At 49.8% G+C, this 25,296-nt stretch overlaps 2 protein-coding genes and 1 long non-coding RNA gene across 4 annotated transcripts; 2 read left to right on the top strand and 1 right to left on the bottom strand.

Moving 5' to 3' along the window:
- The first annotated feature begins 449 nt into the window (after window positions 1-449).
- RND1 (Rho family GTPase 1) lies at window positions 450-7,899 on the top strand. Its single transcript, XM_060657778.2, has 5 exons — window positions 450-691; window positions 1,467-1,554; window positions 4,181-4,290; window positions 5,152-5,286; window positions 6,809-7,899. The coding sequence occupies exons 1-5, from the start codon at window positions 572-574 to the stop codon at window positions 7,052-7,054; spliced, it is 699 nt and encodes a 232-aa protein (XP_060513761.1). The 5' UTR covers window positions 450-571; the 3' UTR covers window positions 7,055-7,899.
- Window positions 7,900-8,381: 482 nt separating this feature from the next.
- LOC144616915 (uncharacterized) lies at window positions 8,382-11,776 on the bottom strand. Its single transcript, XR_013556771.2, has 2 exons — window positions 11,669-11,776; window positions 8,382-9,074 (listed from the first exon to the last, which is right to left on the bottom strand). It is a non-coding gene; the product is annotated as an uncharacterized LOC144616915 (long non-coding RNA).
- On the top strand, window positions 11,661-24,753 carry DDX23 (DEAD-box helicase 23). 2 transcript variants are annotated; one of them, XM_060657772.3, is made up of 18 exons: window positions 11,694-11,778; window positions 12,245-12,321; window positions 15,215-15,423; window positions 16,054-16,164; window positions 17,063-17,156; window positions 17,270-17,335; window positions 18,134-18,272; window positions 18,547-18,680; window positions 18,818-18,930; window positions 19,157-19,300; window positions 19,402-19,627; window positions 19,925-20,070; window positions 20,433-20,610; window positions 21,358-21,600; window positions 22,019-22,170; window positions 22,386-22,494; window positions 23,283-23,457; window positions 23,849-24,753. In XM_060657772.3, exons 3-18 carry the CDS (start codon window positions 15,215-15,217, stop codon window positions 24,070-24,072), a joined length of 2,463 nt encoding a protein of 820 aa, XP_060513755.1. In that variant the 5' UTR covers window positions 11,694-11,778; window positions 12,245-12,321; the 3' UTR covers window positions 24,073-24,753. The 2 variants fall into 2 exon arrangements, with proteins under 2 accessions (XP_060513754.1, XP_060513755.1); XM_060657771.3 differs by lacking the exon at window positions 12,245-12,321 and having other exon boundaries at window positions 11,661-11,778.
- Window positions 24,754-25,296: the final 543 nt, after the last annotated feature.

The following is a 25,296-nucleotide window of genomic DNA, read 5'->3' as shown; positions in this document are numbered from 1 at the left end:
CCTCTGGGAGAGGAAGCCAGAAGTGGTTTGGACTGGTATTAGATGGAACAAAGAGATCAGAGATCTGGGGGGCCACCGTCCCACCCCCTACCCCGGGTGCCACCTGTCTATAGTTGGGGCAGATCCTGCTTTTCTCTTGGGACAATGCCAGCCTGACCTCATTTTCTGCCTTCATGGCCAGTTTGCTTTTGACACTAATTGATGGACACTCAAGACCATTAATTTTGCTTCACGTCCCCTCCCCCTTCCTAATACAAATGCAAACAGCGTGGGAATCCCCTTGCAGAGGAAGCAACGGTGCAGCTTTAAGGGAAAGGGAAGGGAAGAAGAGGGCACTGACTCAGATTTCCCCACCATTGGCTGCTGGAGGGGATCCCACCTCAGGGATTGGCCTTGACAGAGCCCGCCTCCTCTTGCGATTGGCCCAGCCTGGGAGATATAAGGTGGCTGTGCCGGCCTCGTTTCCATTCGGAGAGCGGCGAGGAAGCCGGCCGGGTTTTTGTGCTGAGAGGCCCCTGGCGCAACCCTCTCCTCTCTGAATCGGAGTCCAAGTCCCGCGGAGGCTACGGTCATGAAGGAGAGACGGCCCCCCCAGCCAGTCGTGGCCAGATGTAAGCTGGTTCTGGTGGGGGATGTGCAGTGCGGGAAGACAGCGATGTTACAGGTGTTAGCGAAGGACTGCTATCCCGAGGTGAGCTGCCCGCCTGCTGGCCAGCGTTTCTCCTTGCCCGCCTGTCTTCCCCGCGGCCAGGCTCCCACCTGCCCGGGGGAGCTAGCCGCCCGCCGCTTACGCCACCCCAGCCTGCTCCATCCTCAGGCGCCCGGCCGGAGGACCGCGCTGCCTTAGCTTCCCCTGAGACCTGTTCCACTTCTGCCGCCGCGCTGGCTGGCCCCTCCTCACCTCTTCACCCACAGGCCCCGATCAGATGCCTTCCTACCTCCCTTCGACCTGGAGTCGGCTCGCTCGGGAGAGGGAACTGGAGGCATTTCAGAGTCTGGGGTTTCTCCTTGACGTAATACCTGCCGGTCTCCTCATCCCATCCTCAAAGGTTCTGCGAGCATGTCCGCAGGCGGGCTTCGGCTGCCCTGCTGGTCCGAGGGGCTTGTGGGAGAAGATACAGAGCTCGAATTGGCTTGTGTCTCTGAAATTGGGAGACAGACAAGTCTGGAGCTGTGAGAAATCTGTGTGTCTGCCTCCCTGACCATGTGGGATATGGGGGGCTTGTCCCTGGCTGGAAGTCATTCAGCTTTCTTTCTTCCATGGAGCAAAGTGCCTGTGCCTCTACGCTCCTCTCCTTCCGGACCCATGTGGTCCCTCCTGCCCCAGGTATCCCCCCTCCCCGCCCCTTATCCCCTGCCACTTTAGTGTCTCACTAGGGTGAGTGGCTTCTTGTGTAGCCAGCACTGATCAGAGGCTTATGAGGGTAGGGGCACCCAGGGTGTGACTGGTTCCTCTCTTTTCACAGACATATGTGCCCACCGTGTTTGAGAATTACACAGCCTGCTTGGAGACAGAGGAACAGAGGGTGGAGCTCAGTCTCTGGGACACCTCAGGTAAGACTGCCAACCCTAAATGCCCCCTTCCCACCTCCACTGGTCTGCTACAGCTGCTCTCTTAGGAAATTGTTTCCCTCTTTGGTGGGGAGAAGGAGTATGTATGATACTGGCCAGGAAACTGACAGAAGGGGACCTGAAGATTGCTTGGTTGGCTGGTCCAGGGGTGCAGAGTGGATGAGCCCCAGAAGCCACTTCTCTGGGTCTAGCTCCTTCCTTCAGAGGGCCGGGATGGCGAGATGAATGAACCTTGACTACACCTGGGGTGTTGTCAGATAGGGCTTCTCCATTTCCACTCCCTGTTCTCTACCCCTACCCCCCACCAACCACCCCCCCCCCCCCGCCCCCACTGCCTTTACTGCCCCAGAGCAAAGCCAAATGAGAGACAGGAGTCAGTGCTGCTGGAGGCAGTGGTGGTTGAGGCCGGGAGACAAGCCTGCTTTGGGGGAATATTGCTCCTGACTCAGTTTTCTCTCCTGCATTCCATCTTGGGTCACTGCTGTCCGCCTGCCGCAGCTCCGTTCCACTTGTCATACTGCTGCGGCTCAGGGATGAAGCGATGCATCATCGATGTTTTGGAGGGTGGGGGAGATGGCTTTAATATGGGGCACAGTCAGGTTGTAGATAGTGGCAGGGAGGAGGGGTGGCTGTGACAGTCCCCCCCCCGCCCCCGCCCCCATACTGGGCTGAGGTAGAAGATGCCCAGTCTTTCTGGAATATAGAAAACAATATTTTTCAGCCTCCCAACCCTAACCCCTCGGTGCTAGGCTGTCCTTTGCTTTGATTCTGATCCCTGCTCATTATCTCCTTTACCCCAATTCTTTTTTAATAGACTGGGCTCAGAGTCCTAATTAAGGACTAAAAGCCAGGAATAACAGAAAGAAAATAAAATCCACTCTCTAAAAATGGATATTCAGGCTGAGTTTAAAGAGGAACTGTGTAAGCCACTAGGGCTTTCCTGTTACATATAATAAATATGCCATCCTACTCCTCAAAGAGCTGTTGTTCCCATGATCCAGTTTTGAGGTCTGAAAAGATTGGGGGTAGGGGACGGGTAAACAGAAAATGAGATCTCCTCATGCCTCCCCCCCTCCCCAAAACAGAGCAAGACAAAAATTCCTCCACCTGGTATGCTTTCCTCCGTTGCAGCACCAGGGGTTGGGAGGCAGGGTTCTGGTTATCGTGGACTGTGCTATGCTGGCTGGATCCGACTAGAATGCAGCTTGGCTACGTGATATATGGGATTTCGTCTGCTGTCCCCTGTCCACCTCTCAGTCTTCACAGAATTTCACTGCGGCTCATCTCTTTTTACTACCACTGCCCCCAAATGCTCCCCCCCCCCCCCCCGGTGGAATGCAGCTCTTGAATCCCAGTCCGGATAATGGCAAGTCAGCAAAGTGGTGTCAGTTCCCTGTGTCACATGCCCACCCTCCAATTTCAGAAAGGATGCAGGCTATCAGTCATCCTCAAACTCCTTTCTTCAAATTAGGTGCCCACAAAGAAGGAGGAAGCGGTAGGGGTGTGTGCGATGGGCCCTCCTAACCGAGGGGCCAGGGTCGAACCTGTTCCCGTTACTCACTTGCTGGTTTTAGGGGAGGGGGGTTGCCTGGAGCCAGAATGGAGGCCTCCTCCCCTCCCCTCCCCCTTCCCCACTGCTGCAGTGCTCCCTTTGCTCGGTGCTGCGGTGCTAAGACCCCACCTCAGACCAGGGATGGGGGCAGATTGCTGAAGGGCCACAGTTATTGCAACTCCTCTTTACTCTTTTTTTTTTTTTTTTTAAACGACCAACCCCCTACCCCAGCTTGGATTCCCCCCAGTTTCCATGGCGATTGTGGTGCAGGGAGAGGGGCTGCTTGCTATTCTGAGCACGGATTGTCTGAGTTCCAAATCTGCTACTGTTCCTTCCCCAGGGTGGAGGGGGGCAGGCTGAGCCCCTAGCATTCTCCCATACTGGACCACCTGGGTCTGCAATGCCTGCTGCTCTCCCAGTGAAGGACCCTTCCTCGAGCCTCTAAATCCCTAGCCTTTGGTGCTACTATCTTTGAAACTGCCTCCCTGAGATCTTGGGGGATAGGGGCTGCAGCTTTTTGCAGGGAGGAGTAGGGCAATGAATTCATGATATTCTTCCTCTCCTGCCAGCCTCCTAGAGTTCTGACCCCATGGCAAAGAAGCAGGGCAGCCAGTTATGTAACAGGCAGGTTTGTTTTTCCTTTGGGGAGACCCTGGAGCAGAAGCAAGGAGCAGACGTAGGGCAGCAGGCAGACTCTAAAAAAGAGACCTTACACAAGCCCTGGTCTCTGCAGGGGTGGGAGTATCCTCCTCTGGGATTCAGAAAAATGGTAGACCTTAAATTAAGCGCCCTGTAGGAGATCCAAATTCTATTCTACCCACCCCTCCTCCCTTTTATTTCCCCCTTTCCCCTTTTCAGGGCTAAGGAAATGATTTTTTTTTGTACTGCTTTCTGGCAGGTGGTCAGGTCCCAAGCTTCCAGGCTGTAGCATGTTCCCCTGGGAGATGGGTGGGGCCAACTAACCTAAGGGCCAAGAATGGTATTCCCGGGTCTCTCTGGGCCTAAGCCTGTAGGGAAGGGGAAATGTCACCATCAGCTCTTTCTCCTCCATACCAGGATCTCCCTACTATGACAACGTCCGTCCACTCTGCTATAGCGACTCAGATGCAGTATTACTATGCTTTGATATCAGCCGACCGGAGACAGTGGATAGTGCACTCAAGAAGGTAAGTCTGGATAACTGCAATCTCTAACTCAGCTTGAGAACAAGAAAGAATCTTGGGGACCTCGTTGTCCAATCCCCTCTTCTGGAGCAGGAAGAAACTGAGGCCAGGGAAGGAAGAGATTTTCCCGAAACCATAACCATTTGCTACAGCTCTGGGACTGGAACCCAGATCTCTCCCCACTCTGCCTCCTGGCTTTGCCATATCCTATACTGCTCTGCCAAGGCCCAGCAAGGGAGGGTGGTATTAAAGACTCAGGAGGTGAAGGACTGAGAGTCAGAACCTTTCAGTGATAGGGTTTGAGGGTTGGAGGTAGGGTCTTTTGGAGGCAGTGTCTATAGACCTTGATCCCAGGCCCAGTGGGACTGGGCAAGGCAGGCAGGTGTGAGCAGAAATGCTGGTAGGAAACACCTGGTTTGGGTGGCAGAGACTGCCCATACCGAAGCGTCTCAGAATACCCTGTGGGACTACTTCCCAGGATACTTTGGGATTATTTCCTTTTCTTGGGAAGAGACTGGTTGGTTTCCTCCCGATCCCTCCTGGCTTTCTGGTCTCGTGAAGCTCTTTGACTGGGTTGAGGGGCCAGATCCAGGCCCCAGATGCTTGGCAGAAAGTGGGAGGAGATTCTGCCCCTGTGAACCGGGCTGTTGAATGAGGGGACAGGCTCTTGGGTCAGCACTCCTGTGGCCCCAAAGGCCTCACAGGAAGATGATGTAATTAGTGCATTGGTGATGCTGTGACTCAGGGAGGGCTGGGCTGCCGATAAGCTGGATGGTGTGTGTGATGTTGCCAACTGGGTTTCTGCAGGTTAGCCACTGACTCTTCCTTCCTCCTTCCCCCTTCCCTTCTTACATGGCTCTTCAGTGGAGGACAGAAATCCTGGACTATTGTCCTAGCACCCGCGTTTTGCTTATTGGCTGCAAGACAGACCTGCGAACAGACCTGAGCACACTGATGGAGCTGTCCCACCAGAAACAGGCACCTATCTCCTACGAGCAGGTGTGTGTGTGTGTGTGTGTGTGTGTGTGTGTCTATGAGCATGCATGTGTTAAAGGTGGGGTGGAGAAAGCTATAGGCGAAGGACTTGAAATATAGCCCTTGCTCAAACTCTCTCTGCGGCAAGGGAGATTGGTATCCTGGGGGGCCATCTGTGATCAGCAGATCAGTCACCTAAATAGAGGTGGCAGGTAACTACTTACCCCGATTTATGCTATAGGTTGGCAGATGAGTCATTCCTGTGTGTACTAGTATTTCTCAGATTTTTTTTTTTGTTGACCACCTACATTAGAATCACTAGAGGTGCCTGTTAGAATTCCCGACAACATACCTATAGAGTCACTCTGGGAGAAAGATACAGAAACTGTGTTTTGGGAGCACCTGCCTGGCTCGGTCAGTGGAGCATTTGAATTTTTTTTTTTTTTTTTTTTTGTATTTTATTTATTTTTGATAGACAGAGGGAGACAGAGCACAAGTGGGGGAGGGGCAGAGGAAGAAGGAGACACAGAATCCGAAGCAGGCACCAGGCTCCGAGCTGTCAGCACAGAGCCCGACACGGGGCTCGAACTCACAAACTGCGAGATCATTACCTGAGTGGAAGTCGGATGCTTAACCGACTGAGCCACCCAGGCACCCCAGCACGCGCCTCTTGATCTCAAGGTTGTGGGTTCAAGCCCCACGTTGGGTGTAGAGATTACTTAAAAAAAAAAAATCTTAAAAAAGAAGAAATTGCGTTTTTAATGATATTCCTGGATATTTTCTTTTCTAAGTTTATTTTATTTATTTTGAGAGAGAGAGAGAGAGGAGGGTAGGGACAGAGGGAGAGAGAGAGAGAGAGAGAGAGAGAGAGAGAGAGAATCACAAGCAGGCTCTGCACAGAGCCTGAAACAGGGCTTGATCTCATGAGCCATGAAATCATGACCTGAGCAAAGATCAAGAGTCGGAGACTTAACTGACTGAGCCGCCCAGTCGCCCCTGGATAATTTCTTTTGCACTTGGGAACACAGGACCATTTCTTTCAAACCAGTGGTTCACATTAGAATCATCTGGGGAGCTCTTAAAAATATCAATGCCGGGATGCCTGGGTGGCTCAGTCGGTTAAGCGGCCGACTTCGGCTCAGGTCACGATCTCGAGGTCCGTGAGTTCGAGCCCTGCGTCGGGCTCTGTGCTGACAGCTCAGAGCCTGGAGCCTGTTTCAGATTCTGTGTCTCCCTCTCTCTGACCCTCCCCTGTTCATGCTCTGTCTCTCCCTGTCTCAAAAATAAATAAAACGTTAAAAAATATATATATATTTAAAAAAACATATCAATGCCTAGGCGCTACCGCAAGATTTACTTGGTCTGGTATCCATATGGTTTTAAAAGTGTTACAGGTACCTGTGGAAAATAATCAGCAGAGGGTGGTGATGGGAGACTGGCTGTTGGGTCCCATCCGGAGTAGCCCTGGGGAGTACCACTAAGCACAGAAGGCAGGGTTTCAGAGCCATTTTGGACGATTGCATTCATGACCTCACCCCCTCTGCAGGGCTGTGCAATAGCCAAGCAGCTGGGTGCAGAAATCTACCTGGAAGGCTCGGCTTTTACCTCAGAAAAGAGTATCCACAGCATCTTCCGGACAGCGTCCATGGTGTGTCTGAACAAGCCCAGCCCAGTGCCCCCCAAGAGCCCTGTCCGAAGCCTCTCCAAGCGACTGCTTCACCTCCCCAGTCGTTCCGAACTCATCTCTTCTACCTTCAAGAAGGAAAAGGCCAAAAGCTGTTCCATTATGTGAAGTGGGGGTTGGAGAGGGGAGGCAACCTCCCACTTCCTCCCTTGGGTTGCAGAGGCACGGGGAGAGGGAGGACGGGACAATTTAGGACACTGGACACGAGTTTTTCAGACAGCCACGGTGAGGGCTTGGAAGGAGACAGGAATGGGACGAGGAAAGAGCCAGGCCCGGCTTGAGGACCTGACACTGAGAAAGAACCATCACACCCCAAGCCAGGCACTAGGTTGTGGTGGGGGCGGCTGCCCCAGTGTCCCCTGCTCCAGAGGAAGGAAAGGTGTGGGGGTGTGGGGGGCATGCTGGCCTCATGAGCTTGGGGGCCTATAGGAGCCTCACCTTCAGCATCATGCCTCTTCCACAGCGCTTCCATGCGGGCCAGGGGATGGGAGGGGTCCCTGAGCCCTTCCCGTCCCCTCTGAGGAGGCCGCAGAGGAGTGGAGCGGGGAAGCCAAGAGGCAGCTCCCTTGGGAGCTGAGCCCAGGTGCTTCATAACTGAAATGAGAAGGGCAGGAGCTGGTCAGAGCCAATGAGAAGGAAACCTCATCTTTGCATAGCCCATGCCTCATGGAGAGGTGACATCATACATTCATATGCTTCTCACCTAAGTCCCCAGGGTCCAGGGGAGAAGCCCCAGACCCCCTTCTCTTGCAGTGTGGGGGTGGTGGTGCTGCAGGGGGCAGGGCTGGGTGGGGGTCACCAGACTTTTTCTGCCCTTAGGGCAGTACAGCTGGCATTTGTTTTATAGACTCTTGTCTTTGGAATTGGGGGGAGGGGGGAGTGTTTCAATCTGTTATATGTTCTGTGTTTAAAGAAGAAAACCTATTTATTAATGAAAAATATAACACATATAAAGAAGCTGGCTCCGTTTTCTTTGTTTCTTTCTCTGTTCCCCTTTGTTTGGTCTTTGATACCGAGGAAGGAGTTATCCTGCGGCCCTTTCTGTGGTTGCAGAGTGACTGGCTCCGCTGTTCCCTGGCATTTCCAACAAGGATCTCCTTTCCCCCCAAAGCACTACCTGACCCAAACCTTACCCAAGTCCAATAAGCTTATGAAGATCTCCTTAGCCCTAGGGCAGGGTTTCTCCACCTTGGAACTAATGACACTTTTTTTTTTTTAATGTTTATTTTGAGAGAGAGAGAGCAGGGAGGTGCAGAGAGAGGGAGAGAGAATTCCAATCTCCATGCCATTAGTGCAGAGCCCGATGCAGGGCTCGAACCCACAAACCGTGAGTTCATGACCTGAGCTGAAACCAAGAGTCAGACGTTTAACTGACTGAGCCACCCAGGCACCCTAGAACTAATGACATTTAAATTTTTTTTTTAACATTTATTCATTTTTGAGAGACAGGGCATGAGCGGGGGAGGGGGAGAAAGAGAGAGAGAGAAAGAGAGACAGAGAGAGAGAGAGAGAGAGAGAATCAAAACAGGCTCCAGGCTCTGAGCTGTCAGCACAGAGCCTGATGCAGGGCTCGAACCGCCGAATCGTGAGATCATGACCTGAGCTGAAGTCAGATGCTCAACTGACAGCCACCCAGGTGCCCTGGAACTAATGACATTTTAGACTAGATAATACTTTGATGCTGGGGCCTGTCTCATGCATCGAAGGATGTTTAGCAGCATCCCTGGCCTCCACCTGCTAGAAGGCAGTAGGACCTTGCCCTCCCCCACCTCCTGCCCCACCCTCCCCCACTTAGTTTTCACAACCAAAAGTGTCTCCAGATATTGCTAAGTGGCCCTTGAGGCAAAATCACTCCTGGTTGAGAACCATTGCCCTAGAAAGTCTAGAGAACAAAGACAAGGTTTGGTGAAATCATCAGTAGAGGATCCAAGTTGCTGAAATTCCAACCCCTGCAGAAGGTGGGACAGACTGAAGCCCAGGTTGAGGAGAGGTTCCTGGGGTTGTGGTCTCCTAGTTCAAGGAGAGGTAATGTCTTCTGCTTTCTTCACCTCCCGGTTCCATTTGCCTGTCGACAGCTCAGGAGCCTTAACATCCCTCTCAGACACGTTTTTCCAAGTTTCATAGTGTGCTGGAAATAAGAAGTAACTATGTATTGAGCACTTACTATGTACTCAGGACTGTGCTGAGAGCTTACCTGCATTATCACATTTAACCTGATAAATGATAATAGCTAACATTTGTTAAATGTTTACTATGGGTCAGGGGCACTTATGAGCTCTTTTTTTTTTTTTAAATTTTTTTAATGTTTATTTATTTTTGAGGGCGGGGAGGGGCAGAGAGTGGGAGACACAGAAACCGAAGCAGGCTCCAAGCTCTGAGCCAAAGTCAGTCGCTTAACCGACTTAGCCACCCAGGCGCCCACTTATGAGTTCTTTCTATGTTACTTATTCCTGTGCCAACCCTATGGGATATTATCTACCTCATTTTACAGACAAGGAAACTGAGTTCAGAGAAGTTAGTTAACGTGCCCAAGGTCACACAGCTAGAAAGCAATAGAATCTGGAAACAAATCCAGGCAGCCAGACTCCAGAACATGCACTTTTTTTTTTTTAACTGCTATCCTATCCTTTGAGGCAAGAAATATCATGATCCCTATTTTGTAAACGAGGAAATAGAAAAGTCAGAGTGTTATATAACTTGCACAAGACCATACGGCTAGTATGTAATGGAGTCAGTATTCAAACTGGGTCTCAATGTCAACTATAATCCCATGGGCTCCTTATTGCTAGCCATGTTGTACCTAAATAGGAGACTCTACCTGTGGTCCTTACTACAACGTAGTCCCTCTGTCCCTATCTCCAAAGATACATGTTTGTGAAAGAACTAGCAGGGCAGGACAAAGCATATGAGTATCCTTTAAGCAAATGTCTTTTTTTTTTTTTTAATGTTTATTTATTTATTTTGAGAGAGAGAGAGGGAGAGAGAGAATCCCAAGCAGGTTCTGCGCTGTCAATACAGAGTCCAACATGGGGCTCGATCTTATGAACTGTGAGATCACGACCTGTGACGAAATGAAGACTCCAGACACTTAACCAACTGAGCCACCCAGGCACACCCCTAAGTGCAATGTCTTACATGTGTCATGAGAAAGTTGTGCACAAGCACTAGGGGAACTCTGGCACTATGAACTTGAACAAACTTCATCATCTTTCTGGGTCTCAATTTACTCATCTTTAAAGAAGAGCAGTAGCCTAGAAATTAGGGGAAGACCATGGATTCTGAAGTTAAATGAACCTGGAGTTGAACACTGGCTTCATTCTTTTAACTGTGTTGCCATTGAAGGCATAATTAATCAGTAAAATGATGGTAATACCCGCCTCATACTGTTATGAGAAATAAGTAAAATAAGTAATACAAGTTAAGTGACCAGCACAGAGTTGGGCACTCTATTGAATATTCTCAGTAAACACTAGTAGCTGCTGCTCTTAAAGTCTACACCTTTGGTCTGTTAGTTTAAGTTCCATTCTGGGAGTGGAGAGCCCTCCAGTGTTCACTGCATGCATTACATCTACTAGATCTCAGACCGCCTTTCCCTTCGGATCTTTCTTTAGGGTAAAAGTGGTTAAGTGCAAAGCTGCAGAGTTCTAAGAGCAGAAACGCTTTTCTTCCAGGGTTACTTTGAGCCACTGTGGGTGATGTTCAGGTTTTAGAATTGTTTGAGTCTATCCTGAGGCTCTGTTTGAAGAGAACTGAACATACATTCGGAGGGAAAAGCCAGACCTACAGCCACGTGGTACTGAAACCAAAAGGCTGATGATGGGAAAGTGGGAAGGAAGAGGACATTAGACACTGATACCTATCTAAACCATCCTCTATATAAGTGGCAAGGTTTGGGGTTTCTTTTGGGGGTGGGGGAAAAGTGGGGCTGGTGAATTAAGAACCACAAGAGCAAAGAGAAACGAAGTAAACATACAATTTGGGGTAAAGAAAACTCTGTGGATCTGAGTCAGGGCAGGGGTGGGGGCGCTAGGTGGAAGAAAGAAGCAAAAATGTGAAGCTAGCCCCGCTGGCCAGATTCTAAAGGGCAAGAAAAGGAGGAAGCCAGGGTCCTATTAAGAATGTTGAGAAAACAGATGCCATAGCCCAGGCAATACTATCCTTCCGGGAGGGCTCTGTAATCCAAGTATGGACTCATTTTGAGTTGCCACAACAACTGGGTATTGTGCTGCCCGGACAAGGTTGCTAAAATGTCCTTCTAAATTCCGGATAGTCCCACACAATGAATTGTCCTACCCTCAATCTGAAATACTAGGCTACTCCTGTAACCTAACCTTTAGTTTGTCTGCCTGTAAAGTTGGGCTAATCTATCTCACAGATTTTTATTTTTTTTGTAAAAACGCTTTTCCACAAACGGTCCAGTATTTGCTACTGCAGTTGCTTGTGATAATTAAGCGTTATTGATATCTAAGGAAGCCCTTAAATTCCTTCGTCGTAAGCCACGATAGTTTAGTAAAACCAACATATTCCAGGAAGACTGCGTGGCGAGAGAACCTTTTGCTGGAAGCAAACCCACGGAAAACTCTCCCGCAAACTCAGATGTTTGGCGAACCACATTGCCCAGCAGACCCCGCGGCCGGGGTTGGCCTTCGCGCGGTGCGTTGTGGGATTAGTAGTTCCCAGGCTTTTAATGTCGGCCCGCGCCGCCAGGTACCAGGAACTCACCTTCCCAGCATGCCGCGCGGCCGCGGATGCATCTCGGCGACCAGGAAACGGGAAAGATGGCGACTGTTCGGCGACGTTGAGGCCGCGTTGGGCGGTTCAGACTCAGAGTGGTGAGTTCCGAACGATGGAGGCGGTTCCCAGGAGCTTGCAGAGAGGGCAAGAGTGGGGGCACGGCGATGGCCCCTGTCCCCGGGACGAGGCGGGGAAGAATGCCTCAGGGTAGGGGCATGAGCCCAGAGAGCTCTGGCGGGCTGGAGTGAAGGGGCGCGGGCCCCAGGGCGGAGTGTTGACTCCTGGAGACACAGGCCAGGTCCCTGGACGATCTTACGGGCCAGACCTTTGCCCATGAGCATAGCACCTGTGATACCCTCCATCCGACTTTATTCCTTCATGTTTTGAGTAAGCCTTGCTCCAGCCAAACTGGAACTCTGGCTTTTCTCCCAGAACCAGTCATGCTTTCCCGCCTCTGCGCCTCCTGTATTATTTCTTTTGCTAGGAATGACTTTTCCGCACCCTCAATTACACATCTTCAAATTCTACCTATACTTAAATGCTCAAGAGCCACTTCCTCTACAGATCTTTCCAAATCTTCTTTGCAAATGAAAGGAAACTTCTTTGAATTCCTATAATACTTCATCTGAGCCTTCATCTTGGTAAGTGCCACATACCCTCTATTGTTCTGTAACCTTTTTTTGGACAGGATCTTCCTAATTTCCTTTTGTAATTCAATACGGAGTCTAGCATGGTGCTTTGCATATAGTAGATACTTGATAAATACTTAATTGGATGAAAAAGAAAATCTGCCCCTACCCTACAAGAACTGAGGAACTCAAAGACCTGGAGGTTTGCAAGGAAGGCTGTTGAGAAGCGATGAGTAGGGTGGGCCTGGTTATCTGGCCATTGTGATGAGTAGAACCTGTAATAAAAGTTGTCTATATTGTTTCCTTATCCTCACTTCTTATTTTCTTCTAAACTCACTCCACTCAGGCTTCTACTTCCTCCATGCCATCAGAACAGCTCTTGTCAAGGTCACCAATCATCTCCATTTTTCCAAACACAAGGGTCACTCTATCTCCTAGCCTTTTTCCACCGGCACAGTTCATCACTCCCTCCGTGAAACACACTTTTGGCTTCTGTGATGTCATCCTTAACTTTTTTTCCTCTTTCTTAATGCTGTTGCTTTTTTCCAGTCTTCTTCTCTGGCTCCTTTGCCTGACCTCTAAATGTTACAGTGTTCCAGAGCTCAATCCTGGTTCTCTTTTATTTCTTTCTTTAACTATAGTGCCTATTTAGGTAATACTATTTAGTGTCCCATAGCTTTAAAAGCCATGTATACAGTGATGACTCAAATTTTTGTCTCCAGGTTCTTCTGAGTTCCAGAATTGCATTTTCAAAATGAAACTTTTGATTTTCTCTTAAATCTCTTCCTTCCCCAGTCACTGCTGGTCACTAATGGCATCGTGAACCATTAGGTCAGTCACACCATAAATTTAGGAGCTATCTTTGTGTCTCCTCTTTTCCTTTCTCCCTTCATCAGTAAGTCCTGTCTGCTTTGCCTCCAAGTATATCCTGAAGCTCACTACTTTCCATCTCCATTGCCACTTTCCTAGAACAAGCGACTGTCATCTGTTGCCTAGACTGCTGGTTCTGTTTCTACTCTTGCCTCCCTATTATTTTCTTTCAAGTCACCAAATTCTTTAAAAATGTAAAATTAGATCACATCACTCTCTGTTTAACACCCTTTAAGGTTCCTGTTGTTGTTAGGTTGAAATCCAGGTTCCTTTACCTGGGCCCAAAACACATTTCCATGGTCTGACTCCAGCCTATCTCTCTGAACTCACCTTAAATCAGTCTTTCCCCTGGGTCACTGTCACTCAGCCACACAAGTCTGTTTTTAATTGGCAAATATGCTGCGCTAGTTCTTACCCCAATGCCTTAGTACTTGTTGAACTTTCTACCCCATAAGATCTTTTCCCTGATCTTTGCAGGCTCTCTCTTTCCCATCATTCAAGTCTCAGCTTACATGTTACCTAAAACACTCTTTCCTGAGCCCTCTCTCACTTGTTCCTACCTCTCCCCATCATTTCCACCCTGTTTTATTCTATTACTTCTCATTACTATTTGAAATTCTCTTATTCTGCCCATTATGCGCTTCATTGGAATTTCAGTGTTATGAGATCAGAGACTTTATTTTGTTTACTGCTATATCTCTAGCAGGTAGAACAGTTTCTGGTGCTTAGTGAATATTTGCTGAGAGAATGAGTGATGTTCAGAGAAGATACCTCTCTTCTGGGTTGTTTTCTTAGGGTTCGGAGTAGAAGAGACATAAGTATAATTGCATTATGTACTGATATAGAACATTTAGTCATTTCTCAGACAATTGTGAGGTAAGATGAGAGTGCTACTTGTTCATTTTTCTTTTCTTTACACATCCTCCTTTCTTAAAGGTATATGGCAGGAAATTACATGGAAGGGAGATTGTATGTGAAAGTCTGGGGCACTGATATTCCAACGGAACCATTTGGGGGTAAAATAAGTTCTGAGAAATGTATCCTGAGTGTTAGGAATGGATGATGATGATAGTGATGGGGTAGAGGTGGATTCAGACTTACTGTCATTTTAGCTCCTGGCTGAAGTGGATTTTGTAGTTAGAAGGACAGTTGACAGCGTGACATGGTGTTCAGTGTCCCCCCAGGCAGGAGGGGAATGGAACAAATTCCTGCTCAAACCTTTCATAGGACTGGGTAGCGGTCAAGGCTCTATGAGAATCTGAGTAGGGAATGTCAGTCAGCAGTCTGTGACCTTTATTTTTTGGTACCTGTCTTTCTTTTCTGAAATAATTATAGATTCACAGTAAGTTGCAAAAAAAAAAAAAAATACATAGAGGTTCTGTGTACCCTTTACCAAAGTTTTTCCCATTGTATAATGAGAAGTACATTTCTTTTAATCTGAGTGAAAGTGAGTTTGTTTCTCCATTTAAATTTAAGTTCTCCGTTTAAATTTAAGTTCTCTTTTCTCCACTTACAATTTAAGATTGTAATCCCAAATCTCAAAGGTAACTCTTTTTCCTCTTTTGAGTTTTCTTTATGAGCTCAAGGGAACTTACCTCCCTTAGCCATTTATGCGTTGACTGATCCCAGTGGGCTGGCAGACTGCTAAGATAAGCAATACAGGATGTTTCTAGAGGTAGCTAGTATACTATGCATTCGCTAACATTTCTTTTCATACTCTTACAGTCTAATTATAAAAATAAGATACATCTGTTATATACTTTTAGAAGTGAACGTATATGTATACAAAAAGGGATCACAGAGGGATGGTATAGTATAACAAATAAGAATGGGTCTCTGGAGCCAGAGTGCCTGGCACTCTGTCACCTACCACCTGTGTGTCCTCAGGCAAGTTATTTTATATACCTGAGCTTCCATTCTCACATCTATAAAGTAGGCATTCCAGTATATCTACCTCATAGGGTTGTTTTGTGATTATATAAACAGTTTAGAGTAGTACATAGCACATAATAAGGATTTCTCTTATCCATGACAGATGGCAGGAGAGCTGGCTGACAAAAAGGACCGTGATGCATCACCTTCCAAGGAGGAAAGAAAGCGATCTCGGACTCCTGACAGAGAACGGGATAGAGACCGGGACCGGAAGTCTTCCCCATCCAAAGACAGGAAGCGGCATCGTTCAAGGGATAGGCGTCGAGGAGGTAGCCGTTCTCGCTCCCGGTCCCGTTCCAAGTCTACAGAACGGTAAAGTAACTTTGTATGTCTATATGGGAAGGGAGAGTACATTTCACACTTCTTCATTCTTGGTTCCTCTGATGCCTGCACTATTAGGCCACTAGTCTTTCACATATTTCTCTACACCTAGTGACCCAGCAGCTCTTAAAAGTTAAGAGGGAACTTGTAGGATGAAGGTCCAAGTGATCGAGGAAGATAGTTTCTCTGTTCACATAGACTACGGCCTATCATTCCATTAATGCTTAGCAGTACAACTCAGATCTAGACGACTTCCTTAGAATTCCCTCATAGTTTCTCCTAGAGACACATTCCCCAATTTATAAAGATGCTGCTTTGTGGAGAAAAGAGCATAAGAGGGACACCTGGGTGGCTCAGTCGGTCAAGCATCTGACTTTGGCTCAGGTCATGATCTCATGGTTCGTGGGTTCAAGCCCCGCATTGGGCTCTGCTGACAGCTTGGAGCCTGCTTCAGATTGTGTCTTTCTCTCTGCCCCTCCTCCTCTTCTGCTTGCTCTCTCTCAAAAATAAGTAAATAAACATTAAAAAAAAAAAAAAAAGATCATGAGAACCTTCTTATGACTGCAGTGACCCTGGATACTCTGGAAATCTCACACGATTTCTTAAATTTGCCGTCTTTAGAGAGCGAAGGCACAAAGAACGAGAACGGGATAAGGAGCGTGATCGGAATAAGAAGGACCGAGACCGGGATAAGGATGGGCACCGACGGGACAAGGACCGTAAACGATCCAGGTACCTGAGGGAATGGGAGCGGGCCTTAGGAGAAAGCCTTCCTCTCTGCCTCTGAGCTGGCGCAGGCCCATAGGGAAGTCAGTTGTTGTGGTAGTTACTGCAGAGCTGTCATCTTTAGAAAGCACGTATCCTTAGAAACTATAGCCAGTTACTGAAGCTGCAACAGTTTGAGGGTCAGTTTGTTCTTAAAAGTTAGAAATTAGTTGGAGAGGGTTACCAGCCTACAAAACAGTCCCTTAGTTCCATTGGACCATTCAGGTGTCCACCCAAGATAAACAACGTGTATTTGTTGGGATAGCTTAATGCCCCAGTATCTTGATCTCTTTCCTCTGGAAACTCTGTATGCAAAGTTTTTATTAGGCTCTGAGTATGCAGGTTAGGATTCAGGGCAAAGAACACAATTCCCATAGCAAATACGGGGGTGGGGGTGTTTGAGACCTCTTGTAGATTGGGCTTGTAATAGTTGTGGGGAAAGAATCTCTGCACAGGTAGGAAGGAAGCATGGGGAGGGAACACACAGAACAGTACCCGGAAAGGGTGGATGGTGGGGGACCTTGTCGACGAAATTCATTGTGTATTATAAATGAAGCAGGATTCTTTTTTTCTGATGCGCACCTGCTATTTGGAAGAGAGATTTTTGCCCTCAGTAGTGAAGGCAATCTTGTGAGAAGAGATTAGTCTTGGAAAGGGAGATTCAGGTAGAATGGGGCCAAGACAGGCCCATCATTAGGTTTCAGAGCAGGCAGAGTGACCAGGCCTGCAAAGGGAGCTTCAGGGCGTGATGGATGGCCATAAGCCAGTCTTGTTGAGTCATGGGAAAGCTTCTATCCTCTCTGTGGCTCAGCCTGGATGAGGGCAAGATAGCGATATGGATCTTTCCCGTTTCTTTTCCTTAAAGTTTATCTCCTGGCCGAGGAAAAGATTTTAAATCTCGGAAAGACAGAGACTCTAAGAAGGATGAAGACGATGAACATGGTGATAAGAAACCTAAGGTAAAGGAGAGGAAGGATTTCTCTCATCTTCCTCTTCAGTTCAAGTTCTACGTTATAAATCTTCAAAGGGAGAGAGCCTTTATGGACTGAAGTCCTATTTTTTTTATCTTTAGGCTCAGCCATTATCCCTGGAGGAACTTCTGGCCAAGAAGAAGGCTGAGGAAGAAGCTGAGGCTAAGGTGAGAACTCGAGGGTCTGTGTTAGCTGGCCGGGCTGCTATAATAGAACGTTGCAGGCTGAGCGACATAAACAACAGAAATTAATTTTGTCACAGTTCTCGAGGCTAGAAGCTGGGATCAAGGTGTCAGTAGGGTGGTTTTCTTCTGAGGCCTCTCTCCTTGGCTCGTGGGTGGATGTCTTCTCTGTCCTCACATGATCTTCCCTCTGTGTGGACATGCCCCTGGTGTCTCTCTGTGCCCAGGTTTTCTCTTACAAGAGAGGAATGGTTTAGGGTCCACTCAAAGAACTTCATTTTACCTTATCACCTCTTTTATTTATTTATTTATTTATTTATTATAAAAAATTTTTTAATGTTTATTTATTATTGAGAGACAGAGCGTAAGCAGGGGAGGGGCAGAGAGAGAGGGAGACACAGAATCGGAAGCAGGCTCCAGGCTCTGATCTGTCAGCATAGAGCCTGACCCAGAGCTCGAACCCACAAACCGCAAGATCATGACCTGAGCCGAAGTCGGACGCTTAACTGACTGAGCCACCCAGGCGCCCCTACCTTAATCACCTCTTTAAAGGTTCTATCCAAATACAGTCATATTCTGAGGTACTGGGAGTTAGGGCTTCGACATATAAATTTTGAGGGGGACATAGTTCGGGCCATAGCGGGATCCTAGACCTATCTGTATTTTCCTGAAGAGGTGTAATGCCTGAGCAAATATTGTCGGGTCCTCTGTTGTCTCCTTATCAATGATGTGATCATACCCTCCTCCTAGATCCTTTGTTTACAGTTCCAATCTATTTTGTAGCCCAAGTTCCTCTCCAAAGCGGAACGAGAGGCTGAAGCCCTAAAGCGACGACAGCAGGAGGTGGAGGAGCGACAGAGGATGCTCGAAGAAGAGCGCAAGAAAAGGAAACAGTTCCAAGACTTGGGCAGGAAAATGTTGGGTTCGTTTTCCTCCCCTGTGTAGCCCTTAGAAGGAGCAGGAGAGGATGGGTTGGAATTGTAGTGTCACTCAGGAGAGCCAGAAACCTGTTTGCTCTGGAGTTTGGAAGAGGGAGGGCTGGGGGAGTTGATGAGCATATCTCTGGGTTACGTCTCCATTTCCCTTGTATTGCAAATCTCCCCCTTCTCATTTGATGTCTGTCGTCCAGATCCTGTCCGTGCCCTCTTTTGTCTTGCACTGAGTTCTTCTGCAGCTTTGCTTTCCTTGGTCTGCAGAAGACCCTCAGGAACGGGAACGTCGGGAACGCAGGGAGAGGATGGAGCGGGAGACCAATGGAAATGAGGATGAGGAAGGGCGACAGAAGATCCGGGAAGAGAAGGATAAGAGCAAGGAACTGCATGCCATTAAGGTGCAGGCCTTGGTTCTGTGCTCATTTCCCCCGCCACACACAAGAATGAGATTTAGTTATTTGGCCATTCCGATCTCTGCATGTGAGATCTGGGTGGGCCTGGAGCTTCATGGGCTTTGCATTCCGTCCCTGGGCAGGAGCGTTATCTGGGTGGTATCAAGAAGCGGCGCCGAACAAGGCATCTCAATGACCGCAAGTTTGTCTTTGAGTGGGACGCATCGGAGGACACGTCCATCGACTACAACCCCCTGTGAGTGGCTTCAGGCCTGTGTGCTAGGTCTTTTAAGGCAGTTCCTGGAAAGAACTGGTGCTACAGAAAGAGCAGTAAGATTCTGGGGTGGGGAAATCGGTAAGCGCATAGTCAGCCAGCTCTCTGGGTGAGGAGAGACCCCAGTTACGAAGGTGTACATATTGGTTCATGTCAGTAGTCCGCCCTTCCCTCCTGCTGCTATAACAAACCCCTGTCTCCACCTCAGATACAAGGAACGGCACCAGGTGCAGTTGTTGGGGCGAGGCTTCATTGCAGGCATTGACCTGAAGCAGCAGAAACGAGAGCAGTCACGTTTCTACGGAGACCTGATGGAGAAGAGGCGGACACTGGAAGAAAAGGAGCAGGAGGAGTGAGTGGCAGGGCTGGGGGTGGTTGGGCAGAGCCCAGAACCTACAGAAAGGAGCTGGAGGAAGGATACTGATCCCACTTGTTCCTCACGTCCCGCTCCAGGGCCAGACTCCGCAAGCTCCGTAAGAAGGAAGCCAAGCAGCGCTGGGATGATCGGCACTGGTCCCAGAAGAAGTTAGATGAGATGACGGACCGGGACTGGCGGATCTTCCGAGAGGACTACAGCATCACCACCAAAGGCGGCAAGATCCCCAATCCCATCCGGTCCTGGAAAGACTCTTCTCTGCCACCACACATCTTGGAGGTCATCGATAAGTGTGGGTACAAGGTAAGGAGGGACAGCTTGGCCCAGAAGACCTGATGTGTTCCCATGTTCTAGGGGATACACACTTAATTTGGGAACAGAGAGCTTTGTTCCTTTGTTCCTCTGTTTTGTTCCTCTTCTGCCAGGGAGCACTAAGGTGATGCTCTCACTTTCTGGTGGAAGTATTGGCCTTTGGTGACTGTGTTTCCTCACTGTGAACTGCTGTCCTCCTCTTGTGCTGGCCCATGTGCCCACTCTGTCAGCAGTGGCTTGGGTAGCCGGACTCCATCTGTACCCATTATTGTCTCTGGGTCACTGCAGGAACCAACACCTATCCAGCGTCAAGCAATTCCCATTGGGCTACAGAATCGTGACATCATTGGTGTGGCTGAGACCGGCAGTGGCAAGACAGCAGCCTTCCTCATCCCATTGCTCGTCTGGATCACCACTCTCCCCAAAATTGACAGGTGGGGTCGGCAGGTCCCAGTTGGGGTGGGTTTGGCTGGGTGGGAAAGGTCACAGTGGCAACTGAGCGTTTGGTTTTCTTTTTAAGTCTACAGTCAGAAGCCCCCTTCTTTAGTCTGGGTCAGATACTAGGGAATAATTGGATCATGGTATCAAAGAGGTGTATGATTTTGTTGGCAAGGACCACTCCCTGAAGAACTTGGCTGCCCTGGAGTCTCTGATTTTTAAATGAGATCTTTGCATCCTTTTCCCACCACCCTCCCCATCTCCATAGCTGCCCTTAAGAGTGACTTTGTCTTGCTCCTGTTTGTGGTTGGATAAGAACGAAAGCTCACGGAACTGTGGGATGCCCCGTTTACCACAGGATCGAAGAGTCAGACCAAGGCCCTTATGCCATCATCCTGGCCCCCACTCGTGAGTTGGCTCAGCAGATTGAGGAAGAGACCATCAAGTTTGGGAAGCCACTGGGCATCCGCACTGTGGCTGTCATTGGCGGCATCTCCAGAGAGGACCAGGGCTTCAGGCTGCGCATGGGCTGTGAGGTTCGTTCACCTAGCAGGCAGCCAGCCCACTGTTTGAGGGTTCTCAGTTTGGGGGCCGTGTTTCTGGTTTCTGCCATAGACGTACAGTAAAGTGAAGAAAAGGACTGGTTTTTATATATGTGCTGTTACTTGTCAAGAACTTAAGAACCAGGTATCGTACTGTGCGCATCATTAATTTTACCAACAACCAAATGAGAGAGAGAGGTGGTGGACCTCCATTGTGCAGGTGAAGCTGAGGCTCAGGTCAGTAACTTGCCCAAAGTCACAGCTGGCAATGAGCAGAGCTGAGATTCATACCACACACAGCCTTTGTTGTCACTCACTCTGCCAGACCATGTCAGTGACTTCACGTATTGGCTCCTCAAGGTAGAGGAAGAGAGCTTTCGATAAGAAATTTGATGGAGGAATTGAGTCTTTTACAACTTTCTGGCATAATCCCTTTGTATAATTCTCTCCATGGTTTCCCTTAGTCTCTCTTCCATCTAAGAAAGCTCCTTCTGATTTTGCCTCTTCTGTTTAACTCCTGAGCCTTACTCAGAGACCCTGTTCACTCCTTAAAAAAATCCAAGGTGGCAACAAGCGATTCTGTGCCGGTTCTTAGGAACCTTTGCCGGCAGTCATAACTGCAGGTTGGGGTCCAAGTTCCTTAGCATTGGAGGTCTGTTGTCTGAGCGGGTGGATAGTTCACAGGAGGGAGAAGAAAGGGGTACGTGCTGCGGCTGCATATGTTTCCACTGTGCCCTCCAGATTGTGATAGCTACCCCAGGACGTCTGATTGATGTGCTGGAGAACCGTTACCTTGTGCTGAGCCGCTGTACCTATGTGGTTCTGGATGAGGCAGATAGGATGATTGACATGGGCTTTGAGCCAGATGTCCAGAAGATCCTGGAGCACATGCCTGTCAGCAACCAGAAGCCGGACACGGATGAAGCTGAGGACCCTGAGAAGATGTTGGCCAACTTTGAGTCAGGAAAACATAAGTACCGCCAAGTAAGGCCGCTTCCCTAAGCCGGGAAAAGGGGGCAAGTTGCCAAACCTGCTCTGAGGCCCATCTTGCCCTGGGGGGGGCCCACGGTACATTTACCAGCATGTCCTCTGACAGTCCTGGCAGCGGAGCCATTATTGGCTTTGCCCTCGAAAATGGTTCCAAGGCATCATGCTACTCCCCACCATGGGTGCCAGCAAATGCTCTCAGCCCTTCGTGTCATCATAAGATGGAAAATACCTTGGTGAGCAGGTAGTGAGGAAAGAAGTGGGAAAGCAAAGGACACGATTTCCTATGGCAGTGGCTGTTAAAGCCTACTCCACGGCTCGTTTTAGGTTCTTTAGCCCAGGCTACACTTCCTGTGGTGATGGAGGATATGGCGGTGCCTGCCTGGGCCCAGGGCTGAGCTTCCTGTTTTCACAGACAGTCATGTTCACGGCCACCATGCCCCCAGCGGTGGAGCGTCTGGCCCGGAGCTATCTGCGGCGACCCGCTGTGGTGTACATTGGCTCTGCAGGCAAGCCTCATGAACGTGTGGAACAGAAGGTCTTCCTCATGTCAGAGTCAGAAAAGAGGTATGGGGGCGGCTGGGCCTGGCCAAACATGATGGAGAAGGCGCTTTTTTCTGTATGAGGGATGATGGAGGGTGAATGTTCTGCTGTTCTAAAGAGCTGCGGTTTGCTTGTTCGGGACGCCATGGGATCGAAGGTCCTGGAATTGGTGTTGGTAGATCAGAGTGTGCGTCTCAAAGGTCTGCCTCTCATTTTTCTCCTCTACCTCTTCTCCCCAGGAAAAAGCTGCTGGCGATCTTGGAACAAGGCTTTGATCCACCCATTATCATTTTTGTCAACCAGAAGAAGGGCTGCGATGTTTTGGCCAAATCTCTGGAGAAGATGGGGGTATGTCTGGCGAGAGAGAGCCAAGTCCGCTCTCTTTGGTGGGACTTTCTGAAAATAGAGGGCCCCTCTGAGGCTCCTCCTTTCAGTCCTGTCCCATTCTTTAACCTAGGGTTCAAGTCAGGGCCGGAGGGAAAAGGGTGGTGTGACAGGGATGAGGGAACTGGGTCTGTTGTGTGATCCCCTGTCTAGTCCTGCAAGGGCAGCCAGAGCTGCCTTGGGTCTTCCTCCAAGGGGGCCGGGCCAGGGACAGGTTTTGAGACATGCATCCTGGCCGGACGGGAGGCTATAGAATAGTAGATCAGAGTTCTTTGTGTTTATAGATGTATGGGAAAGTGGGTGGTGCATCACGAGGGACATGGGGGATTGGTGTCCTTTACTCCTGCTACTGGTGTTTCAAGGGTCCTTAAATGTCTTGGTCCCTGCTTGCCGCTCTCATCTCAGCCTCATTCTCTCTTTGATGACTTCCCGTCTATCTGGCTCCGCGCCACCTGCCCCCCAGTCGCTTTACCGTTATTACTATCACTTTATTTTTACTCTCTTTCCCCTTTCACCCCAGGGCTTTACCTTTGACCTCACTCTGTCTGCCCCTGCCGCACCACACCCTGTTCTCTCCCGTCCCTTTCTCCAGCTCACCTGTTCTCTGCTTGCTTCCAGGAGCACTCGTTCTCTCCCCCTCCTCCTTCCGCGTCTGCCCTGCTGCTCTGCAGCCCTCCCTCATGGTCTCCACTCCCTTCTGTGTCTTTCCATGACCCCACTGCTCTCTTCTCACCTTGCCGTTGTTCCAACAGTACAATGCTTGCACGCTGCATGGTGGAAAAGGCCAGGAGCAGCGAGAGTTTGCACTGTCCAACCTCAAGGCTGGGGCCAAGGATATTTTGGTGGCTACAGATGTGGCGGGTCGTGGTATCGACATCCAAGATGTGTCTATGGTTGTCAACTATGATATGGCCAAAAACATTGAAGGTAAGTGCGGGCGGAAGCAGCTTCCATCCAGGTAAAGGGGGCCTCCTTGTCTCATTCCACTCGAAGCCGGAGGCTCTTGCTGCCATTCCTCACAGCTCCAAGTCTGGGATTGCTTGTCCCGGTGGGAAGTGCTCTGCTTTTTATCTCCCATGGGTTTTGTCACAGCACCGGGGACAGCTCTGTGTCCGGGGTGTGGGCCGCTTTCAGTCTGGGTGTGGCAGGTTGATCCCCATCGTTAGTGGTGGAGAGGGCACTGTGGGCTCTGCGGGGGTCAGGCGGGGGGGGGGGGGGGCGCGGCGGGGTATTGACTGCCCTCGGAGGTGTGTTGGGGTGGGGGGCGCCTTTACAAGTGAGGCCCAGTACCCTCAGTGGCACTCCTCTCCTTCCCCAGATTACATCCACCGCATTGGTCGCACGGGACGAGCTGGCAAGAGCGGTGTGGCCATCACCTTCCTCACCAAAGAGGACTCCGCTGTGTTCTATGAGCTGAAGCAAGCCATCCTGGAGAGTCCGGTGTCCTCCTGCCCCCCAGAGCTAGCCAACCACCCAGATGCCCAGCACAAGCCAGGCACCATCCTCACCAAGAAGCGCCGGGAAGAGACCATCTTTGCCTGACACGGCACTCTTGCCGTCAGTTTAAGGGCATGTTCTGAAGCCTTTTCTTCGGGATCCTTACGTCTCTTTCCAGGTCCTCACTCTTATGGGGCCTTAGGAAACAATCAGACTCCTCGGCCCAAACCCTCAGGTCTGAAGGCCCGAGCGTGGGGCTGCAGAAGGAGAGGAAACTGCTGTAGGCGGCAGGGAGAACAAAGGACACAGATTCTGGCCTGGCTCTGCCCCTCTGGAGGGCTTTGGGATTGCACTGGGCCATCAGCTCTTGCCAGTCGTGGGGGCAGCCGGTTGGCACTGCCTCACAGACTGAACAAAAACCTGGCCGCCACGACGGTACCTCTTCGGCTCCGACTTGACTGCAGAAGCTGCAGCAGTGTCATTGCCCTAGGTGACCCCAGGGGATCTGGCACTGTGAGGATTATGGACCTTGGACTCTCATTTTGACAGCCGTTTGCCCTTTTGGATTATAAAACCAGTTGAGAGCCTTGTTTAGAGCTGTGCATGGCCCCTGTGCCAAGGGGTGCTGTGCACTCTGGGCATCCCTCACCCAGGGAATTTTTTTAGTAGCTGTGGGGACAGGGTGAGCTGGGTGTGTCCATCTTGAAGTCACTGAGTGAAATTTCTGTTTTTTATTCTCTGAGAAGATGAGTTTGTATGTTCTGAGAATAAACACATGAAGATGAAGGCTGTGTCTGATTCCAGCTACAAGCATCTCCTGGGTTTTCCCTGCTGCCACGGGAGATAGGAGGACGGCATTGGGCGCGGTGGGCTGACTTGGGAGATGAAAGAAAATCGCATCCAGAGACGCTCCTGGGGCCTCAGCTGAGAGCCTGAATCTACAGGCGGCCAGTTGAGGGGAGATGGAAGGGCCGCAGGGTCGGAGTGCATCTTGCTGCCTGCTGTAGCCTCCCTTAACTTGTAGTCCTGCCTGCCCGCACGCCCTCTGGGGAGCTTTGCACAAGGGTGACAATGGAGAGCAGTTGTGCCACACCGGCAGGTGGGGCCCAGTTGTGGCCTGTTGTGGTGTGCCAGCGGCTAGATGGCACTCAGTCTTCAGCAGCTTTGCTGGTGGCTCCCTGGTGGCTGAGCCCGCTGCTCACGAGAGGGGTGGAGACGGGAACTAGGGGCATTAAAGAGCGATGAGCTGAGGCCCACGGAGGAAGGCTGTGGGGAGAGGGCTGCAGAGCTGGGCAAGCGCCTGGAGTTCAAATTACAAATACTCTTGGG

Source organism: Panthera onca, chromosome B4 (assembly GCF_046562875.1).
Source record: "Panthera onca isolate mPanOnc1 chromosome B4, mPanOnc1 haplotype 2, whole genome shotgun sequence".
NCBI classification, from domain to species: domain Eukaryota; kingdom Metazoa; phylum Chordata; class Mammalia; order Carnivora; family Felidae; genus Panthera; species Panthera onca.
Note: the sequence above shows the minus strand (reverse complement) of the source record. Positions and strands in the feature narration are given on the sequence as shown.